This window comes from Protomyctophum bolini (genome assembly GCF_963924005.1).
Source record: "Protomyctophum bolini genome assembly, chromosome: 18".
NCBI lineage: Eukaryota > Metazoa > Chordata > Actinopteri > Myctophiformes > Myctophidae > Protomyctophum > Protomyctophum bolini.
The window spans coordinates 34,706,813-34,724,040 of NC_137879.1; the positions used below are offsets into that span (position 1 = coordinate 34,706,813).

The 17,228-nt window shown below is 43.3% G+C and overlaps 1 protein-coding gene across 2 annotated transcripts in view; it reads left to right on the top strand.

Moving 5' to 3' along the window:
* Positions 1 to 642: 642 nt before the first annotated feature.
* Positions 643 to 17,228, top strand: part of cpn1 (carboxypeptidase N, polypeptide 1) — a 38,763-nt gene continuing 22,177 nt past the window's right edge. Inside the window, exons 1-3 of one of the 2 annotated variants that reach the window (XM_080789525.1) lie at positions 643 to 1,290; positions 6,590 to 6,786; positions 9,502 to 9,657. In XM_080789525.1, the coding sequence (XP_080645651.1) occupies positions 1,050 to 1,290; positions 6,590 to 6,786; positions 9,502 to 9,657 (594 nt within the window). In that variant the 5' untranslated portion in view covers positions 643 to 1,049. Of the gene's footprint in view, positions 1,291 to 6,589; positions 6,787 to 9,474; positions 9,658 to 17,228 lie in introns of both variants that reach the window. The other variant, XM_080789524.1, reaches the window with a different exon arrangement.

Genomic DNA, 17,228 nt, shown 5'->3' on the forward strand with positions numbered 1-17,228 from the left:
GCACGGGTTGCCCCGTGACACTGCCGTATTCTTCTTCTTTCTAATTATTTGTTCGTCCATGATTGTTGTCATGATTTGTCACAACTCCAGTTGGCTTTGTACGAACAGGTTTAAAAAGGTCTTTAAATAAATACTTTTTGAAATGAACGGGGAATCATTTCCTGGGCCCCCTGGTAGGGGGCGGGACAGCGACGCTCTATAGACTGATATAGATATAGATTGAACATACAAAAAAAGCATTTGACCAAAAGAAAAAGGACATTTCTCCCTTCTATTGCTATTATGATTGCTATATGTAGTATATGGTATATGCAAATGTTACACACAGCTCTGTTTACACTATATTTAATTGTGCGTACTGTTCACACTTGCTCTGTGGACATGCAAATGTATGTTTGAATTGAAATAAAAATGAATTGACACAGCTGTTGGAGGAAAGAGAGAGAGACAGAGAGACAGAGAGAGCAGTGTGAGACAAAGAAGGAGTCGGGGGCTGTCCTTGTTTGCTCTCTCAGTGTGAGTGTTGTATGTGGGAGGAGGCAGAGAGACTGAGTGAGAGAGAGAGAGAGAGGTAGAGAGAGATGTTGAGAGGGAGAGAAGTTGAGAGAGAGAGAGAGAGAGAGAGAGAGAGAGAGAGAGAGAGAGAGAGTGTGATTGGGGGGGATGTGAGCAGGAGGGACATGCAGTCAGAGAGCAGGAGAAAAGAGAGTTTAGTCAAAGCCAGAGGAGCACTATGGTTTGAAGTGAGAGTGTAGATCCACACAGGCTCAAAGAGAGAGAGAGAGAGAGAGAGAGAGAGAGAGAGAGAGAAGGGAGGGCTTGGACTCGGACTGACTCGGGGTGAGAGAGAGAGAGAGAGAGAGAGAGAGAGTCAGGTATAGCCTCAGGGCAGTCCAGCAGCAGCTCCTGTTCTTCTCCTCTCCTCTCCTCTCCTGTCCTGTACTGTCCTGTCCTGTCCAGCCCAGCCCTGTCCAGTCCAGTCCGGCCCTGTAACCAGCACCGTTGGGCCAGGGGTGTGTGTGTGTGTGTGTGGAGCGAGGAGCCACAGCATGCTGCAGTGGGGCGGCTGGCTGGGTGCTCTGCTGCTGGGCCAGCTGGCCGGCCTGCACCTGGCCCGCGCCTCGGGGCCCGAGTTCCAGCACCACCGCTACGAGGACATGGTGCGCGCGCTGTTCGCCGTGCAGAGCGAGTGCCCCTACATCAGCCGCATCTACAGCATCGGCCGCAGCGTCCAGGGGCGCCACCTCTACGTGCTGGAGTTCAGCGACAGCCCGGGCATCCACGAAGCGCGTAAGGAGAGAGAGAGAGAGAGAGAGAGAGAGAGAGAGAGAGGGAGAGAGCACCCTATAGCTGTCTCGTTTGACTCTATTGCATGAGTCGATGGTGTATACTGTATAGCCCCCCTTAACTTGTCTGTATTTGGGACGGTGTTATAACCGCTGTCCCCCAATACAGAAAAGGTAACCGAGGGTCCCGAAAGGGAGGCTATATATAGAGATGATGAAAGGTGTGTATGAATTAAACCTGACCCCCATTGAGGCTCGAAGCCGATTCTATACGAATGCCTTCTACTGTATGTCAGTGGTTCTCACCTTTTTCAAGATTCTTCTAAAAATGTTTTATTTTAAATAGCAGCTGTACAAAGCTTGTATAGCTTGCATATTTGTTTGTGTATAGTTTTTGAATAACCGACGCAAATATCCAAAAAATGTAATCGTCATTCATTCATTGATATATGCATATACCTGGAAGGAGTTATAGGGACGTCTGTACATGCATGAATGCACTGTTCAAGGCTGCCGAGATGTGTATATATAGCAGCTCTTTATACTTTTCCCCTTGGATCAGAACTTAGTATTGGAAAGTAAATTGAAATAGGTTTTAAAAAGGGCAGCCCTATATAACGTTATGGGGTCAGTGTGAACCCGCCATATATTTTCACCGTGGTGACATTATGCAGGGCCGATTCCTCATGTCCTCGAAACATCAACAAACAATACCAGCTCTTGTATAGGCTGTTAAAAGTGCATTCCTTTGTCGAATGGATCTTTTTGCCCTTTTCTTGCCTGTGTGGGGTGTGAGAACTGCTGCTGGCTGGCTGGCTGCTGGCTGCCTGGAGACAAGAGCTGGGGGGCGGGGGGGGGGGGGGTCGACAAGATGAAATACAAGATTGTGGCTCTTTTGGCTCCACGAAGTTTAGATTCTGCGGGGTGTGTGTTATTATTCTGTGGGGCTTTAATAGCGGAGGAGTAGGAAAAAGCAGAGCAGGCCGCGCGGCGCGCGGGGCCCAAGCTGGCTCCTTGCCCCTCGCTATTACTAGGAAAACATTTGTGGAAAAAACGCTCAGGATATATACTTCATTAGGGAGTGAGGGTTTTCGGGGGGTTTCTTCTCAGAAAGGGGGTACATAGCAACAAAAGAACATGTCGGCTGTATATATACCCCTTATAAGGACATCTGTGATTCATTCGAAGCTTTTGTAAGATCTGTTTCAAACATGCCCCCGACCGACCGACGGCGATGCTTTCAACAGCTGCAAGAGGATATTATGACAATTAAGCTTCACAGTTTTTTACAAAGTGTCACTTTGAGTCAACATGTTGCGGCTCTGCATGGACCCCAAAAATTCGTATTATTTGCTTTTCCTTTTAGTTCTGGCCATACACACACACACACACAGACGGGAAGAATGACAAACATTTTGTATGTGATGCAATTGCATGTACCGCAAAATGTGGAAAAGTTCATATAGCTCACGGCGTCATGACATGCAACTTTGTGAAGAAAAAAAACATCTCTCGCTTTTCCTACCAGTGAAGGCGAGGAGGTGGAGGAGGAGGAGGAGGAGGAGGTAGAGGAGGAGGAGGAGGTAGAGGAGGAGGAGGGGGGAAAAAATCTGAGAGAGAGAGGAGAAAAAAAAAAAGCTTGATGATGTCTGCGAGATTTCTACACGGATCATGTTGTGCCTTTTGGCAGCTGAGAGCTGAACTTGCGCTTTTCTTTTTTTCTTTTTCTCCAAGCTCCATTTCTCTTGCACAAGTATATTATAGCCTTGGCTTCCTCTGCCAGAATAGAAGGATGTGTGCCGTACACGTGTTCCATGGCGGCAAAGGTGACCGCCGGGGTCTGAAAAACAGGAACCGATGCCGCTGACAGAGTTGAACCACCAGAGAGAGAGAGAGAGAGAGAGAGAGAGAGAGAGAGAGAGAGAGAGAGAGAGGTCGCTGGCGTGGGTTGACCCTTCCGCTGTCGCACACAGTCAGGAAGTCAATGTCGTTCACATGCTGCTGAGTCTAGGCTTTCTTTATATATATATATATATATATATAAGAGGAGAGAGTGGGATATCACCTTTTGCCTTGTTGTTTCCCTGTTTGATTTGTTGACGCGAACAATACACTCCTTTACCAATATATATAGGACAGAGTGTATATAAAGGGAGACGGGCAGTAGGAAAAGCTGAGAGATAAGACAATTTAGCATAAACAGATAGTAGGAAAGCTGATATAGGGAGACAGTGTTGGAGAGACAGATAGTTGGAAAGCTGAGAGATAAGACAATTTAGGAGAGAAAAACAGTATAGGAATGCTTAATTGGAGATAGTGTATATTGGTGGGAAACACACTTTAGGCAAGCTGAGAAGGAGACAGGCTTGTATAGGGACAGACAGTACACCACAGCTGACAGAGAGACATTGTAGAAGAGACAGGTATAGTGCAGGACAGCCGAGAGGGAGACATAGGAGTGCATATAGGAGAGACAGACTATAAGAAAGCTGAGAGGGAGACAATGTACAGGAGAGACAGGAAAGCCGAGAGGGAGACAGTGTACTATAGGAGAGACAAGACTACAGAAAAGCTGAGAGGGAGACAGTGTAGGAGAGACCGACAACATGAATAGGGCAGCATGAGAGTGAGACAGTGTAGGACAGGCCGACAGTACTACTATAGGGCAGCTGAGAGTGAGACAGCGTAGGACAGGCCGACAGTACTACTATAGGGCAGCTGAGAGCGAGACAGTGTATAGGAGACGACAGACACACTGCAGGCAGGACAGAGGAAGAGAGGATGTGGTGAGATGTGGTGAGGCGGAGGAGAGGATACATGCGTTTCTTTCCAGAGACCAGTGCAACATGTACACTGGGCACAGAGCTGCCTGCTGTCTCCCCAGGGCACCCTCTCTCTCTCTCTCTCTCTCCCATTCCTCCAACAGACCGACGCTGTCCGCCAGAGACCTCCTATCTCCATATTTCGTCACACTATACAGCAGCGGTTGGTTTCCCAAACTTGTTATAAGCTTGAGACCCAAAAAGGGGAATTTTCCCCCTCATCTTTCCCGGGGACCGCGAGACCCCTAAACTATACAATGAAATAGATTCGATACGTTTTGTGAGCTTGTAGATCAGCTATTTTCGTAGCTCCTTAAAAAGTTTCATAATACGAATAGTTCTTTTGAAGAAAAAGTTTGAAGTTTGAAAATCTCTGGGGAAAAATAAAATAATAATCATTCATCTTTTTTTTTTTAATAATTGAAATACAAATTTGAATTCTGTGTCCGCGACCCACAAATGAGTCCCGACTCCCGACCCAGTGTTTGGGAAATGCGGTACTACAACAGTGTCACACTGTAAAGTTAGCAAAAATAGCAGCTCTGCAAGCTCACAATGCGTGCCGCGTGTTGTGTGCAGCTTGTAGATCTGCTATTTTATGGAGAAAGACAATTTAAAGTAAGAGAAAGAAGCTTGTGACAAAGTTATAACGACCCCCAAAGTTACTACGACTCAGTTGGGCTCTCGTTGTACAAAGGTTGCTGGAGGTGCAGTTTTTTGGGGGGGGGGGTTTTTTTTTTTTTTTTTTTACAGTTATGAATGATTCTCATTCACAAGGCCAATTAAAAAAGCTCCCCCAAAGCCACAGCCTTTAGGAGGAATGTGAATTAATCAGGCTGTCACCACTTTCTTGGCACAGGGATCTTTTTTGGAAAGCAAACACGGTCGAGGCCGCATGGACGGTAGGGTTTTCCCTCTCTGCGTCGAAGAGGCACCAAATCACTATCCTGTCGGACAGAAAGCCATTAATCACCCTGACCAAAACACACAGCGCGTTACTGGATCAGGGGCAAGGCCACAGACAAGGTCCTGCGTCAGAGTCTGCTAGGCCTGGCTATATACTGTATCATCACTGTTGGCTGGAAATCTGGCATGTTCAACAACAAGAAAAATGATGATATATTCTGAAAAGATAAAACAATGCCCCAACAGTGAGGACATCCAGTCAATGGTCTTGGTCCAGCTGCATGAAGCCCTCGTTGGTCGTTTGTCTGACTCCAATCAGGCGAAACCCCAGGACTGTTTTGATAGCCGTCTATACGCCAATCAGTGGCAGAGACCCCCATAGAATGACCCCATGGCAGTTTCCCCCAATCCAACCCCAATCAGTCTCATCTTGAATATGTATTGTATTCAGAATGTCGTCGTTAATTGCTGACCAGTGGTGCAACGTTAATAAGTACATTTACTTGAGTACTATTGTTACTTGAGTACTACATTTGAGATTTAGATTGCGGTATATATACACGAGATGTTATAAGCCCGCCCAGCTTGCTTTTCAAGCAGCTGAAAAAGAACCACATTGAGCTTGTAGATGCTGCCATTTTCAAAAGACGTTTTGAACATTAGAAAACCTGAAATGGGTCATTCTGCACAATGAGTATACGTTCTACTTTTGTAAGTATATATATGCCAATACTTTATTTAGAAGTACAAAATTTGAATCCCAGACTTTTACTTGTAACGGAGTAGTTCTACAGTACATTGCAGTATTGATTATTTTTCTCAAATAAAACATACTGTAAGTATACATTTCCACCACTGTTGCTGACCGGGGTGTATTCCAGTGTATCTATAGGCTGCAGCTTGTTGGTGGTGTTTCCCTGGAATTAGTAGTAACCTGTGAGCAGAAACATTGTGTATAGAGAGGCCCATGCAGGCTCTAAGGCTTACATATAAGGGTTATGTGGAGCGTTGACCCTTTGAGGGCACGCGTAAACGCACGCACGCACGCACACACACACACACACACACACACACACACACACACACAGAGGCCTTTTTTGGGGTGTGTGTGTGACACCTTAGTATACATAACGCTAAACCCTAAACCTATATTACCTCAAAATGCCTAACCCGACAGAATTCCTTAATTGTAAACCTAATTCCACCAAATCCCTTTTTTGAACCGTGTAAAAACAACCAACATGGTTCTCACAACGTCTATTTCTTGAATCCTATACTATATATATATACACGTTGGCTCTCACGAGTGTAGTAAAAAATACAAGTGCGCAGACTGCACACACGCACACACACATGCACGCACTCGCGCACACACACTCACAGAACCTCTCTGTAAAAATGTGATTGATTTCATGCTTTAACAGCACTTCTAGGAAAACGAAGCGCTGCGTATACGTGTGCTATGGGTTCGGTTTGGTCCCTTTTAACCCTTTGCTCTCTCTCTCCCCCCGTCTCTCGCTGCTTCCTCCTCCTTTTCCTCTCTCTCTCTATCTCTCTCTCCCTCTCCCTCCCCAGTGGAGCCGGAGTTCAAGTACGTGGGCAACATGCACGGCAACGAGGTCCTGGGCCGCGAGCTGCTCATCCAGTTCTCGCAGTTCCTGTGCCAGGAGTACGCGGCGGGGAACCAGCGCATCACGCGCCTCGTGCACGACACGCGCATCCACATCCTGCCCTCCATGAACCCCGACGGGTACGAGGTGGCCGCCAATCAGGTGACTCAATGTAGTGACCACGTGGGTTCTCATTAACGACGTGGCGTGGGGGTGTGTACGGTACCCCCGTATACCCGCCCGGGGACCGACAATGGACTACAATTCCCATAATTCTTTGGTGCACTGCTCCTCCTTGTTGATAGGGGGGGAGAGCTGTCTTACTGAGACAACATGTAGTCCAGGAAGGAAGAGAGCCCAGTGTCCATGACATCAGAGACAACAGGCTCACTGCTACAATCTAAAATATCTAAAACCACATATTACATACATAAAGACCCCCAGGAAAGTGTTCTAAAGCTCCTAAACGTCATTAACATATATTTTTTTGCAAAAAGGGTGAAGTGTCCCTTTAAGTACCAGGTCTTATTCCCTAACTTGAGTAAACTAAAGACCTGGAGGCGTGGTCAATGCTCTTTGGCCACTCAGAATAGCCAAATGGCATTGATCACGCCTCCAGGTCTTTAGTTTACTCAAGTTAGGTAATAAGACCTGGTACTTAAGACACGCAAAATACAGCCCATAGTGTCTTGAATAGTTTTCACTTAGTTTTTAGTCACATTTTATTAGTCACCTGGAATGTTCTATATAGTGTTTAGTCTAGTTTTAGTCGACTAAATGTCATACGATTTTTATAGTCGACTAAATCTACAGTTGATTTAGTCGACTAAAGTGTGTTTTGACTATACTTGATATAGTGACATATTTTACACTTTGGTTGCATGCTGAAAATATAGCAGATCTACAATCTCACGACTGCGACGCGTTGTGAGATTGTATAGATCTGCTATTTTCAGCATGCAACCCAGCATACAACTGGATATCTTGTCCACTAGTCTACCTTCCTAACATTTTAGTCTAGTTTTTATTTGTTGACGGAATTGTCAGTATATTTAGTCTTAGTTTTAGTCATCATAGATTCGTTTTTATTTAGTCTTAGTCAGTGAAACAAGGTAGTCGACGAACATTTTTCGTCTTAGTTTTAGTCGACGATAACAACACTGCCCAGACGGGTCCATTTGGTTCCATGTGTGTACACTCTCTGAGTTCAATTATCGTTGATTTTTACAATATAAAAATTGGGTCCCGTTAAATTGAGGTCCGTCCGTATAGCCCTAATGCATGTCAAACTACGGGTCCTTGAAATGAAAATGGTTGAAAATCACTATCTAGAAGTCTATAGAACTGTGGAAATCTTCTCTTATGGAGGTCCCCAGCATGGCATAACTTGCGCGCGCGTGCGTGTGCATGTGTGTGTGTGTGTGTGTGTGTGTGTGGGTGGGTGTGTGTGCGCGCATACGTGTGCGCATGTGAAAGGTTACAAACATTCCAAGAGTCCTGGAACAAAACATGTTTGTCTTGTATGTGTGTTGTTTATCTGGGTATTATTGTTCTTGTCCACAGATGTGTAGTACAGTATGTCATTTAGGACAGATTCTAGGTTTGATATCATTGTTCTGTCAATGTCTGTTATTACCTAGTGTCTCTGGGGAAAAACAACTGCTGCTATGCTAGGGATAATTACGGTATATGGACGCACGCACACACACACACACACACACACACACACACACACACACACACACACACACACACACACACACACACACACACACACACACACACACACACACACACACACACACACACAATAATGTGTAAAAGAATCACACACGTATACATTACATGAATACGATTGGGCATTTTAAACGTGCTCGTGCGCACATACATTTAAGTCAGTGTTTGGGCATATACGAGGCATGAACCTATACTACAAACTAGCAAGTACGCACATATAGTGTTTCAGTCTATTCACTTAAACTTCAGGACCTATAGTTATTTGGAGACAAGAAAAATATGGTTAAGTAAAATAAATCAAAACGTATATGGTATGGGACTGTGTTCTGTAATTGTTTTAATCATTACTGTATTGGTGTTTTCCCTCACACTGAGCATATTTGCACTTATAGCTTAATTCTTACATGTGGTTTATGTTTTGCGTTTGTGTTGTAAATTATGTTTAATGCAGCCCCTCGTAGCCAAGTCTTTCTATCAAAAATATTTTCAATTTCAATGGAGCGAGCCCGGTTAAAATATAGGTTGAATAAAAACTATACAATTTTACAGCTACGACCTACAGTATAAACTGTATAATCCTATGACAAAAGATCCTATTAGAATTTGGAACAGATCCTATTGGATGTTCTTATAGGACACTAATCCTAAAAGGGTATTAAAGTTGGTCCGTAGAAATAATTACAATGCACTGCGATGTATTTTGGCTCATTGGCTAATTGCGAACGCATTGAGCACTTACTATGAGACCTAGCAGATCATGTCTGTCCGTGTGTCCGTGTCCCCCCCCCCCCCTTTGTGCCCATATATGGAGCTGAGTGATTTGTTTGTGATTTATGCAACACACTCCATATTTGGACGTATAGCTGCTTTGGGGACTCCTTATATGGTTATGGCCAAGTTAAAAACTTAACTTGAAAATAACTTAACTTAAAAAAAGAATAACTTAAAAATAAATCTTAAAAAAACCCAAATATGTATGAGCTGCGTTCGCTTCCCGCGTCTTACCGGTTTATATATATACACACATAGAGAGAGTATGCTACTGTGCATAATATGTATATACGACATAACTCTCCTCTCTCCTTTCCTTCCTCTCTAATACATCTACCTCAGCATGTGTTGTCGTCTGTGGGCCGACAGGGTCCCGAGTTCAACGGCTACCTGGTGGGCCGCGGCAACTCCCGGGAGCAGGACTTGAACCGCAACTTCCCCGACCTCAATGCCCTCATGTACTACTACGAGAAGAGCAGCGGGCGCAACCACCACCTGCCGCTCCCGGACAACTGGGAACAACAGGTATGGGCTTCATTCACTGTTCACACTAACACATTCATTAAGCCTAAGGGCTGTATTTTGCGTGTCTTATATAAAGTACCAGGTCTTATTGCTTATAACTTAAGACCTGGAGGCGTGGTCCAGGTCTTAAGTTAAGTAATAAGACCTGGTACTTATAAGACACGCAAAATACAGCCCTTGGCTTAGACTGTACGACGTGTGGGAATGTCATAACGAATCCAACCGACGGGTTGCTAGGATGTGTCCTATAGCGCATCTTCATTGATATCAAACGAGAGAAAAATATTCTGATTTTCTTTATTTAGTTTGCCTCTCCATACTCCTTGCTCTTTTGCGCATGCGCGCTGCCGTTCAGCTCTCTGTGGTTTTGACCAGATGGATAGATACTAAGCTCTTCATTTCTGACTTCAACATGCCTCTCGTTCAAAATATGAAGCGAGCGATCATCAGCGACTTATATCGTAAGCAAGCAAAAATAGGTCTCCCGATTTTTGTCGGAAACAAAATGCTGCAAATCATGAACGCAGGGCCCAAGTACAGTGAAACTGTGCACGCATTATTCCCACTATAGGCTAAGGAAGCAATGCCACTTGACATTTTTAAAATCAGCCTCATGATGGCGCTATAACAGGCCAAGACAAGTCTTGGGCATAAAAACGTTGTATGCCCAAAACGTTCATGTGCCACACTCCCTATACAGCCTTAAGGAAAAACATCTGGCCTGGCCTGCAATTTTCAATTCTGCCTTTTCGAGCGCCATGCAGTTACGTACGTATGTGAAACACTCTTTTTTTATATTAGTATTTTATATATTTTATCCAAATATCAATCCTAGTGGAGACCAGCTGTGCCTTCTACTATAGTTCACTGTTCATTTCGTCAGTGGTGGTAAGATGCGTTCATGAAGGAAGCGAGGGGAAATGGGAACGCGTGCAAACCCAAACCGTCGGTCGACTGAAGTGGAAATTGAAATTCAGCTTAAAAAATGTCCATGTTTTGTTTCTGCCTACCCAACCCCCCCCTAAACAAACATGTGTAACCCTAACCACATAGTAGTACGTGTGAAAATATTGAACCACTTACATACTTTGTGCCAATGAAAACATATTTATGTGTTCATGTATCGTGTGTGTCAGTGTGTGTGTGTGTGTGTGTGTGTGTGTGTGTGTGTGTGTGTGTGTGTGTGTGTGTGTGTGTAATGTACAAGCATGTTTCCCGGCCACCTGTGCGTTTACTTGGCTTACTACTTGGAATCAACTTTAATCTCCCTGTACGATGTGTTTTTCTTCAACTGGGGACCGCGCACGCACACACGCACGCGCACACACACACACACACACACACACACACACACACACACACACACACACACACACACACACACACACACACACACACACACACACACACACACACACACACACACACACACACACACACACACACACACACACACACACACACACACACACACACACACACAACATGCCAACGCAGTGTGAGGAGAAAAGAATGCCGTGACCTTGACCGTGTGCAGCAAGACGATAAAGGCAGACATAACAGGCTGTTGGAGCTGGAGGTGAAAACAATGGCACTGCCTTGCCTTGCACTGGGGATGTGTTTACCAAGCTGCTATTTATAGATGACTGTGGAAAGGAAAGGAAAGGAAAGGAAAGGAAAGGAAAGGAAAGGAAAGGAAAGGAAAGGAAAGGAAAGGAAAGGTAGGAAAGGTTGGCACTGCAGATATAGCAGTGCGCACACTCAGTGTTGTTTTTGTCGACTAAAACTATAAGACGAAAAATGTTCATCGACTACCTTTTCTCACTGACGAAAACTAAATGGAAACTAAGCTACGATGACTAAAACTAAGACTAAATATTTCGTTGACGAATATAAAAAAACTAGACTAAAATGTTAGGAATGGACTAGTGGACAAGAGATCCAGTATATAAGTCATTTTACACTATTTTTACACTGCTCGCGCCGTGACGCGTTGCGAGCTTGCAGATCGGCTATTTTCAGCAAGTGTAATGACAGTCACTAAACTTTGACTTTGACTAACGCTACACTACACATTCCAGGTGACTAAAATGTGACTAAAACTAAACGGAAACTATTCAAGAGACTTTGACTAAAACTAAAATAGACATTTGCTGCCAAAAACAACACTATAGCACACTGTAAAACCATGGTTCTACATCTCAAACAATGGGTCAAGGTTAGAAAAAAATATATATATACAAAATCGGAAAAAGGCAAACATTTAAACAAATGCCTAAACAATGTTTTGTGATGGGGGTCGGCGGCCAATTGCATATCATTTTTGGTGTTCTTGACATGAAATAGTTTGAAAACCACCGATATAGAAACACAATGTGTGGAAAAACAGCGCCCTAAGTTTGGTCTGAGGACCTCAAGGGGTCCTTGAGGAAGTTCCAGGCAGTCCACAGCAAAATAATATGGAACATTTTTTACCACTTTAATCCCATTTTATACTTTGAAAATAGCCCCACAAACACGTCCCATTACTGCCCATTTTGAGCTTGTAGATCTGCTATTTGGATAAATCTTCAAAACATTTCCCTATAGCAGAAAATATTTTCATATGGGGGTCTGCATGAAAATGTTTGAGAACCACTGGTTTAGAGTTTACAACCCAACCCAAACAAAATACACGCCCACACCATATATACCGACAGCCCCACCACCTCCATTTTCCTGTAAGCTTCCTACATGCAAGCCACCCTATCCCCACCCCTTGCACCACCATTTCACCCTCAACACCACATATACCAAGCAGTTGCTGCCTTAAAATTATTTAACAAAACGTTTTATTTTTTTTATATCAACAAATATGACATCTAGGGATGCGCCGTTTTGGCAATTTTGGCCTTATGTATGTCGATACTGAACCGATTTTTGAATGTGAAGCTGAAAAAGCCTTTTGTGATGATGATGATGATGATGATGATGATGATGAAGGCTGCAGATATACAATCAGAATTGTATGTTGAAGCTTTCAAAAGGGTCAACAAGTTGGAACCATGTTAAATAGAAATACATATATAAAATATGGAAATTTCTGTTCACTTCAGTACCTCCACAGTACTATTGATTTTTAATGTTTGGAGTCTGGTGTTCCACCATATTCAGACTGTAGTTTAGGTTTGACTTTCTGTGTGCTGCAATCACACACAGGTGTGACTGCAGGCAAGGCCAGGGAGTCATGCAAGACCACACCCACCTGGGTGAACACAGGTCGAAAAGTGAATTCCCAATGCCTTATATGGGATTGGTGGGGCGGTTCCCTATATGGTAATTAGGATGCTAATTAGGATATGTGGGGCGTCTACCCTTGATATTTTGAATGAACTAGCACACCCCTTCAAGTTACGAGGATTTGGATTCATCATCATAAGAACATGCTTAGTAAGCATGTTCTTATGATGATTTACGAACAATTCTGCCTATACTTAAGAACGTTTCATGAATCTGACTGGACTTCACTTAGGAAGAAATGTAAGAGGAAAAGTTAAGAACGTATCGGCGCATGAGGCAAGGTTATAATAGTTTTTTTCTCCCATTATAGTTTAGTTTTGGTAATAGTCATGACTTTTTTTCCTTCTAATTCAGTTAGTTTTAGTTCGTTTTTAGAGCGGGTTTGCTAGTTTTTATTTTGGTGAAATGCTTAGTTGAAGCTTAGTGAAAACAGCCGTAAAACCTGTTGGAGAAATGAGGAAATGAATCGAATGAATTTAAAAGGTTTATATTATAAATTTCCCGAAATGCATAATTATAAATATTGATATAAAAACTATAACTAAGGGTATTTTTTTCTATAATTTCAGTTAGTTTTAGTTAGTTTTGTGAACACACAATACAGTTTCAGTTTAGTTATATCATTTTTTATTTATTTTTAGTTTTTATTTAGTTTCAGTTAACTAAAATGTTTTTTAATCCTAGTTTTCGTTTTTTAGTTCGTTTAATAGTAACTATTATAACCTTGGCATGAGGCCCATAGTTTTTTCAGAAAGCTATATCTTTTTTGCTATTTGACATACAACAAAGTATATAGGGTTTATTTAAGTGGTTATAAGGCCGAGAGTGTATACAAAAGGGAATCGAGTGTGTATATACCTTTTTTGCCTTAGCTAGAGACTCGCATGGGTCCAAAAAGTGCAAAGTGGAGTAAATAGCACAACATTTCCCCCCCGATAATATGTAAAGGAGTAGAAGCACATGGTGTTCTGTCCATGAGGGACACGGCCATGAAACAGAGAATTAAACTGAATATACACACACATACAGAGATACAGAACGTCAGCTTATTAACCCATTTAGACCTGAGGACGATTCTTTAAAAAATGTCTTCTAAATCCTACGTTTCTATGTCAGTGGTGCGCGAACTATATTTCATGTCAAGGACCCCAGAAATGATGTATAATTACCGTATGTATTATGTATTTCACCACCGACCCCATCCCCCAAAATATGTTGTTCCAGGGACCCCCCCCCCAAAAGCAAAGATTTTAGTTAAAAATGTTTGCTCTGAAAGAATATATATTCCAAATCTGCGCGACATTTTTACGATTTTTCTAAAAGTAGCAGATCTACAATCTCGAGCTAGCTTGTAGATCTGCTACTATTTTTCAATATGCTAAAGCATAACAGAATGCTTAAAACACAAAAATGTGTTTCCCGGCCAGAATATGCCACACCCCCATTGTCAAATAGTTGACTAGGCGTTTTAGCCTGGTTTCCAGACAGTCCACTGAGTGAACTGCTTCAGAGTCTGAGAAATCAGGCTAGAGGCTTTTTTTTCAGTCAGTCAGTTTACATTAGTTTCATTTCATTTTTCGTTTTCTCTCCAATACTTGCTGGTTGACGTTTTTGGATTCCTGGTTGGACCAGGTATATATTTTCAAATCAGCAACACACAAATCATATGAAGCGCTGTTTATTTGACCCTAAACAAACAGTAAACGTTATAATAGACTTGGCTGGCCTATGACGTAATTCATCGGAAAGCCATGCATTGGAGGCAGTGTTGTTTTTGGCAGCAAATTTTGATTTCAGTTTTAGTCAGTCTTTTGAATAGTTTTCATTTCGTTTTAGTCACATTTTAGTCACCTGGAATGTGTTAGTTTTAGTCTAGTTTTAGTCGACTAAATGTCATGAGATTTTAGTCGACTAAATCTACAGTTGATTTAGTCGACTAAAATGTATTTTGCGTGGGCATTGATGCCGTCGTAAGGACTATTTTTTACACTTGCTGAAAATAGCCGATCTACAAGCTCACAACGGCGCTTGTAGATCGACTATTCTAAGCATGCAACCAAGTGTAAAAATACTGGATATCTTGTCCACTAGTCCCTTCCTAACATTTTAGTCTTTAGTTTTTATTTGTCGACGAAATTGTCAGTATATATTTAGTCTCATAGTTTTAGTCATCATAGCACAGTTTTCATTTAGTTTCCATTTAAGTTTTCCTCAGTGGAAAAAGGTATAGTCGATGAACATTTATTTTCGTCTTAAGTTTTAGTCGACGGAAACAACACTGATTGGAGGCCCTCAAAAACAAAACAAGCTCAGTCGGCGACTCGGCGCCCGGCTTCATCCTCCTATATAGTCCTCGCCAGCTTAACCTGCTCGTCCAGCTTGTCCACGAGGCGTTCCTGGGAGACCGAATAGACGGTGTAGCCGTATATCGCCGCCGCCGCGGCTCCGACGGCCAGACCGGTGAGAGCGTTCCTGCCCCGGAGCGCCGACGACGGGGCCTTCCTCCTCTTCCACTGCTCCAGCTCCGTCCGTCGGATGAAGCGGACCTGCTCCGCGCTGAGGCCCTCCTCGTGGCGGCTGGAGGACGACGAGGCGTCGTCCATCACGATCCTCGTGGCGTACGGAGCTTCTGGAGCACGCTGCGTGTCGTTGTTGTTGTTGTTGTCGGCCATTGCTGCGGTCGGTCGGTCGGTCGCTCGGTCAGTCGCTCGGTTCCAGTCGACAGGGTGTAGTCGTCTTTAAAACATCTTGGCGGGAACCGTGCGCACTGCGAGTGATATCATGTAAAGTAACCTATAGCATGGCTAACGTCATGACGTCGCTCATTATGACATCGGTATACCGTGACGTCAAGACGGTGATTCGGCGTCGTCTCCATATTTGGGCCGATGTTTCAGCTGTTCAGTGTTTCAGTGTTAAAGGGATAGAGACTGAGACCGACAGCGACAGCGGCCACTTTGCTATTCATTTCAGTGGGCGTTGTTGTTGCTCAGTGGCGTTTTATGAAGCATGCACCCGGAAAGAACCGCCTATACTTCCGCATTTCTTTGCGATTTCGATTTCAAAAAATTCGGAAAGTGCAAACGAGCGCTCAATGTTAAACTCCAGCTGCACGGGGTTTCCTCGTCATAACTCCACGGGTCCCCCGCCTGCAAGTCCCACGTCTGACCAGCAGGGGCCCAGTGCTTCAACGTTGGAGAGCCTCACTATGGGGGGCCGCCCCCATCCCCACCCCCAATACAAATTGACCGCTACAATGACCTTAATAATATAGAATACACAGCGATGCAGAACTTCAGCTTTTTAATATGGCACGCTCCCATTGTGAAATAGTCGAAGATGATTTTCTTTTAGTTTTTCCGTTTGTTTCACATTATTATATATTAAAGGATAATAACAAGCCCAGAACACAAGACAGACAGACCTATAGACACCACCATGTTGTTTGTTCCAGGTTATATTGCTTGCTCTGGGTGGATCTTTGTTGGTTGTAAAGTGTCTTGAGACAACTTGTTGTGATTTGACACTATTCAATTGAATTGAATTGAATTGAATTGAATTGAATTGAACTGCAGCTGCGGTGCTCTCAAAGACACAATGGAAACCTGGCAGAAACAGACTCGCTTGCTGCATGCAAAATCATAAGGAAGAGTCCTTACCCTCCCCCGCACCATTGTGATAAATACTACAGTACGTCGGTTCCATTGATAAAAGTCTATGAAACAGGGAAACAAGAGCAGTGTTATCTTTGGCAGCAGATTTTGATTTTACTTTTAGTCATTAGTCTCTTGAATAGTTTTCACTTAGTTTAGTCACATTTTAGTCACCTGGAATGTTTTAGTGTTAGTCTAGTTTTAGTCGACTAAATATCTTAAGATTTTAGTCGACTAAAATTTATTTTGGCGGTGCCTTGATGCTGTCGTAATGACTTGCTGAAAATACCTCATCTACAAGCTCACAACGCATGCAACTAATTGTAAAGTGACTTATCTCTTGTCCACTAGTCCCTTCCTATTACATTTTAGTCTAGTTTTTATTTGTTCACGAAATTGTCAGTGTATTTAGTCTCAGTTTTAGTCATCGTAGCTTAGTTTTCATTTAGTTTCAATTTCGTTTTCCTCAGTGGAAAAAGGTAGTCGACGAACATTTTTCGTCTTAGTTTTATAGTCGACGAAAACAACACTGAACAAGAGGCATGGCCAGGCAGGCACGCGTCGCTGCTTCTCGGCCCCCGTCTTTTAAACCAAACCGCCAAGTGGTTGTTATGTTTCTCGTCATGCCTATAATTCCAG